The 6,306-nt window shown below is 42.7% G+C and overlaps 1 protein-coding gene across 1 annotated transcript; it reads left to right on the top strand.

The window, feature by feature from the left end:
• Positions 1-13: 13 nt before the first annotated feature.
• Positions 14-4,896, top strand: RPS6 (ribosomal protein S6). Its single transcript, XM_065657817.1, has 6 exons — positions 14-116; positions 942-1,073; positions 1,724-1,934; positions 2,304-2,450; positions 3,810-3,967; positions 4,755-4,896. The coding sequence occupies exons 1-6, from the start codon at positions 111-113 to the stop codon at positions 4,848-4,850; spliced, it is 750 nt and encodes a 249-aa protein (XP_065513889.1). The 5' UTR covers positions 14-110; the 3' UTR covers positions 4,851-4,896.
• Positions 4,897-6,306: the final 1,410 nt, after the last annotated feature.

Here is a 6,306-nt window from a genome sequence, read left to right as displayed (position 1 = left end):
ATTGGGTGGCCCCGCGCACGGGCGGTGCCGTTCTCGCGAGAGTTGGCGGGTTATGAGCCGACTGCGGGCGGAAGTGCGGCCTCTTGTTGCGGCGTCGCGGCTCGGCGAGGATGAAGGTGGGTTGCGTGGGGGGCCGGGACCGCGCCTGGCAGGATTCGGGATCCGCCGCCACAAATGGCGCCGGCGCTGCGTACGGGGCAGCTGGCAGGAGTCGATGGTCCCTGATGGCGGGGCTGGAGCGCTGCCGTTGGGGCGGATGGAAGCGGATAGTTGGCGGGGCGACATGGCTGCCGCGCAGGCCCGGGCCTTTCAGTGGGGCCTCTCCTGCCACCGGGCCGTGCAGCTCCAGGCTCCAGTCGTTCTTGCGCTTAGAAGGGCTTTTTGCGATGGTGAGGCCTGTCTTATGGGTAGCAGAGCCTAGCAGGGAAGCACCGGCTGTGCCGGAGCCGGGCCGGTGCTGATGCCAGGCCGTGCTCGAGGGGAGTATGCCGGGAAGCGTCTCTGAGTCGCTGGGCTTCGCACTGGCCCCTCAAAAAAGCACAATTAATTACCAGCGGCAAGTGTGGCTCCTCTTGGGTTTTGCTTCTGCGATTGTTTAATGCAACGTGGCCTGCGAAGAGCTTGCAGAAGAAGAGGCAACAGGTTTCTGCTGCCCTCACTTTGACTTGAGTGATTGCAGTCTGAAGGTGGTCAGGCTCCAGCTGCGATCAAGCCACTTTGCTGTGTGATTGAATGAGTGATGCGGCCCAGTGTGGCCAAGGACAGACTTGCCTGTTTCTCTGAGCATGGCAGTGACAAGTTATGGCTAGTAAGCATTCATGTAAGCAGATAGGAAATTTCAGGTTTGGAATGCTAAGGTGAGACCAGCAGATAAATGCTAATTTGCTGTTAAAATGTCTCAGGAGAAGTTTCAACCAAATTTTTTTTTTTCTTCTTGTTAGCTGAACATCTCTTTCCCAGCCACTGGCTGCCAGAAACTCATTGAAGTGGATGATGAGCGCAAGCTGAGAACATTCTATGAAAAACGGATGGCCACGGAGGTCGCAGCTGATTCTCTTGGCGAGGAGTGGAAGGTAAGAAGTGTAGAGCAGGCTGTGTCAGAGCTGTATCCAAGGACCTTAAATTACAAAATATTTCCAGTATGCAGTTGTATGTTGTTGGCAGATATGTTAGAAGTTTTTCTTGGTATATATACTGAATTTGGTGTTTAGGCTAGCCTGTTCTGCTACTTATCTAAGTTCCTTTGTTTTTTAAGTCTTGTGTTCAGAGCTTTTTGCTGCTCTTTGCAGTAGTTTTTTGTTTTTCATTTGGGTACCATCTTGGCATTCAGGACAAATCTGTACCATAAAAATGGTGATCCCTTCTTTACTGATCGAGTTCAAAATCGCCTTTGTTGTGTTTGAAGTGTTGGTAGTGCATGGGGAAAAAGAATGTTGAGGCTGGGGAATGGGTCTGGAGTATCTGAGTGTTAATATGGACAGTCCAGCTGAGGTGGGATAAGTTAGTCTTTTCTGTTTCCACCTCCACAAAGAAGGCAATAAAAAACTTTATTTTTCTTTTTACCCACATATCCCCTACTTCAGACCTTCAACAGTGACTTTTCCTGACTCATGGGCACACTGCCCCATTGTTTTGAACAGCATATTGTAATATCCACTACTTCTCCTTGAAGTGATAGAGATGTGCGAGCAACTAATAAGTGTATTCCTGTCTGTTTTCCTAGGGCTATGTTGTCCGGATCAGTGGTGGCAATGACAAACAAGGCTTCCCCATGAAGCAAGGTGTCCTCACGCATGGACGTGTCCGCCTTCTGCTCAGCAAGGGCCACTCCTGCTATCGCCCCAGAAGAACTGGAGAGAGGAAACGCAAATCTGTTCGTGGTTGCATTGTTGATGCCAACTTGAGTGTTCTGAACTTGGTCATCGTGAAAAAGGGTAAGAGTCTGGATGGAGCAAGCACTTGTAGAAGTAGGCATGTGGAAGGAGCCTGCTCACTAGAGTCTGTGAAGTTTTGTAGAAGACAAATGCAGTCCCAGCTTCAGACTGTGAATGTGTCTTGAAATTCCTTCTGAGCATTTCACGCTTGTAATTTTAAAGCTGGTCTGAAACACTTATTTCTGCCAACAATATGATTGCATTACATCAGCAAAGAGTATCTAGGAGTGGCACTACTGGTGGGTGAACCCCAAGGATTATTTAGTATTATCTTGTGACTTTATGCATTTTAAGCTTATAGTTGAAATTCACTAATGAAGCAGGTGTTCAGTAGATGGAGGATTAACTGGCATATTTAAATTCTCAAAGGTGAAAAGGATATTCCTGGGCTGACAGACACCACTGTGCCCCGTCGTCTTGGTCCCAAGAGGGCTAGCAAAATCCGCAAGCTGTTCAACCTGTCTAAGGAGGATGATGTTCGCCAGTATGTTGTGAGGAAGCCTCTGAACAAAGAGGGTAAGATGTCAAACTTTACAACTCTGATTTCATGTAATTTTCAGCAAAAATGTGTCCAGCCTACTTCAGTGAATGAAACATACTATAGTAGTAGATCCAGGAGTTGGCTGTTGTGGTATTTAAGCTTTGTCAGCTGTAACTTATGGATAAGAAGTGGAGTTTCGTGATTGTTCTGTTTCTTTTTCCCTTTTCTTCCCTTTACATCTACTTTGACACAGTTTGTTTTAAAATGTTTGATAGAGTCAGGAGTAATATTTACTAGTGGTTCTAAGAAGAATCCAGACATAATTGTCAATGAGAGGTTAAATATGAAGTGGAATGGTTCTGGAACACTTTTATGAGGTGGAGGAAAGAAGCAGTATGTAGAGAAGATACTAAGATTTTTCCCTGTTGCTTATAACAGTCTCAAAAGTGAACTTTTATTGGGAGGGCACTGTTTTGCTTACCACCTGTCTCTTTCAATGTAAGATTTTAATTCTAGGTTCTGTTGCATTTGATCAGGGTGACTATTTTTAGCAGAAAAGACATAAAAGCTTTGGCACTGTGACACTTGTTGGGTAAAAGACTCTAATTTTCTGCATCGTAGAAACTGTTCTGTCCATTAAAAATGTGATCCTGGTGGACATCAGGCTGCTTGTGACTGCTGAAGTCAGGCAAGATTGAGTAGTGAAATTTTACAGATAGGTGTGGTGTTGTGTTTTTATTTGCTTATTATGGCCTATGGATGTTTGTTTTTTAGAGATACACATTTCAAGCCTATCTAGAATTGTGGAGTGCTTTTTCAAATTGAAAACATTAATGGCTTGTTCTGGAAGCTAGATTATTAGTTTCTGTGTTTCTTAAATTATAAAGTCTAGGGGGAATTCGGATGGGCCTGCTGAGAAGCTAGGAATTTTCACAAAAATGCAAGGAGTTACAGATGCACTACATGACACTTTGTTGCATTAAGAGAGTATATTTTGGTAATGCTACATCTGACAGTGATTTTTCCTGCAAAATCTGTGAAAAGGTTGAATGCTGTGTAACAGAGGTGTCAAACTCATTTTCATCAGGGGCCACATCAGCCTTGTGGTTGGCTTCAAAGGTGGAATGTAATTTTAGGACTGTATAAATGCAGGTGTAGTTATATTTATAGAGTCCTAAAATTGCATTTGGCCCTTTGAAGGCAACTGCGACGCTGATATGGCCCCTGATGAAAATCGGGTTTGACACCCCTCCTGTATAAGTTACTATAGTATGTAGTACACAAGTGTTACCATAACAGTAAATGTAACTTACTCCTAAGTTTGTTAGAGGAAGCCTGACACCCTTTTGGAAGGTAATCTGTCACTTCGGTTTATACGCAATTTTTTTTTTTAGGCAAGAAACCCAGAACCAAGGCTCCTAAGATCCAGCGACTAGTGACTCCCCGAGTTCTGCAACATAAGCGCAGACGTATTGCTCTGAAGAAGCAGCGCACTCAAAAGAACAAGGAGGAAGCAGCAGAATATGCGAAGCTCTTGGCCAAGAGAATGAAGGTGCGTTTGCTATATGGAATATCTTGTCCCCTGGAATCAAGGGGTTTGATAGACTTGACTGTACACTTTGAGCTGCTCTGTACTTAGCTCCTTGTGCATAGGAATCCTTGCATGTGGGCATAAAGATTGCTCGTCACGTGTTTTCGTGAGCATTTCTATGGATTTTTGCCAGTCCTAGAATAGTAGAAATTAACTAGATAATTAATTTGAAAGCTGATTTTGAAGAAAATGAACAGTGATGACCTGTTAAGACAAGTTTTGCAGTAGCAGTTTTAGTTCAAATGAATTCTAGTTTAACGGAGATGCCCAAGCGTTTGAGTGATGGTGTAGAGAAATGGGATCCAGTTGACCTGGATGGAAGATAACCTGGCAAGAAGCTATTTGTTTGAACGAGTTTGCTCTTGCACCTAAACAGCAGTGACTGCTGAAGCAGTGCTTTTGGAATATTTAGCATGGTACCTTGAGTGTTCCATGACTTCCAGACTGAAAATGACTGTAGAGACCTCTCTAGTAGGTTGTGAACTCTGTGTTACTATTTTTACTGTCATTTTGGACACTGGTCTGTATTGTTTAAAGACATAGGTCTGTACAGGTTTGGCTACTTGAAGAATTATTCTGTGAAGAAGGGAAACTGTATTTTGCTTTATTGAATTAAGGAACCATTCCATTCTTTCTGTTAGCTTCCTTCAAGCTACGTTTTTCCCTAGTTTGTTCCTTTGTAGGTGTTTTGAAGTGCTTTACTATGTGTAACATCTTAGTACTGACTTCATGTTGCTTTGCTTTTCAGGAAGCCAAGGAGAAACGCCAGGAGCAGATTGCGAAGAGACGCCGGCTTTCTTCATTGAGAGCTTCTACATCTAAGTCTGAGTCAAGTCAGAAGTAAAGATGTACGTGATAATAAAAATAAACCCGTTTGTGGTTAACTTCCAGTATGAGACTTTCCAGTGCATATTGTTACTGGTCATCTCTTCAAATAAACAGTAGTCTAGACTGTGTCATGCAGACCAAACTGGAAATGCAAACACTGGTCTTGATTCAGTTCTCTTTTGAGAACTTGTAATATATATCTATGTGTTTAGTGAGAAGTTCCAATTTATAATAACCTTGCGCATGCATGTTGATTTTTCTACAAGCAAGATGTACCTGAAAGAGCAAAATCCTGTGTGGTGGTTCAGCAATGTCCACAGGAACTAAACTTGAGCTGATCTTTAGGAGCTGTGGGTAGTAAGTCACTTGGTACTGATCAGTGGTTGGTTTTTGGTTTGAGTCTTGTGTAGAATAGTGTTTCTAGATAAGGAATTGTGTCACTTTACTTTTGATACTAAGACTGGTAAAAGGTAAAGCCTTTGGGTGACTCTTTGCAGAATTAAGTGCAGTTAAGTCAGTCACTGTTAACAGGCTCCCAAGGGAAGTGGTCATGGCACCAAACTAGTCCAGAGTTCAAGGAGCAGCTGGATGATGCTCTTAGTCATGTGATTTAGTTTTAGGAAGTGTTGCAATAAGCAGGAAGTTGGACTTCATGATTCTCGTGGCTCCCTTCCAACTCAAGATGTTCCATGATCTGAAAGTACTTCAGCATTCTGCTCTTAAAATTAGTACTGAATACTGAGTGTAAGCCAGCCATTAAAAAGATTGACTTGGTAGTTTTCACTTGAGGATAAAAACCTTCACAGTAGCCTTCATGTATTCAGACTGCACTTTGTGCAGATCTCATACTAGGTAAGGGTGATGGGATTACTGCTCTGACTTAAGAATACTTGTTAAATGATAAAAGAGTCTGTGACTAAAGAAGTTGTCTGAATTCTTAAAATAGTAATAAGATTCACCTTAGTTTTTGTTGAGGTAGGTGCTTGTATTTCCATTATTAGGCTTTATCACAACCTTAGAAGTTACAAAGCTGCTTTTTTTTTTTTTTTTTCCCCTTCCTGTGTGCACAGCAAGGCTCTTTTAAGTCAGGTGCCCACCAGACTGTCTAGAAGCAATTTTTGAATACATTGAATGTGGAATATGGACTGTAGAAAACTGGAAAACATGAATTGTTGGCAGTAGATTATGGACACAGAAGGAAAAAATTGCCATCCTTGAACTTTTAGAGTTGTATTGCGATGGATACTGATCTCTGACAAGGGCAGAATTTGCTGTGAAGCACATGTGTGCAGTAGAAGCCTCAGACCAAGAAAACTGGCCAAAACAGTTACTCAGGTTTCCATCTGTGCTGTCCTTCACAGTGCAACAGTTGAGGTGGAAGAAAAATGGACTATTTTGAAATGATAACTACATAATCAGCAAAGGCAAAGTGTTAACTTTCACAAATACATCTATAACAATGTTAGTCTCCC

Source organism: Caloenas nicobarica, chromosome Z (genome assembly GCF_036013445.1).
Source record: "Caloenas nicobarica isolate bCalNic1 chromosome Z, bCalNic1.hap1, whole genome shotgun sequence".
Taxonomy (NCBI): domain Eukaryota; kingdom Metazoa; phylum Chordata; class Aves; order Columbiformes; family Columbidae; genus Caloenas; species Caloenas nicobarica.
The sequence above is the reverse complement of the archived record's forward strand: the minus strand, read 5'-3'. Positions and strand labels throughout refer to the sequence as shown.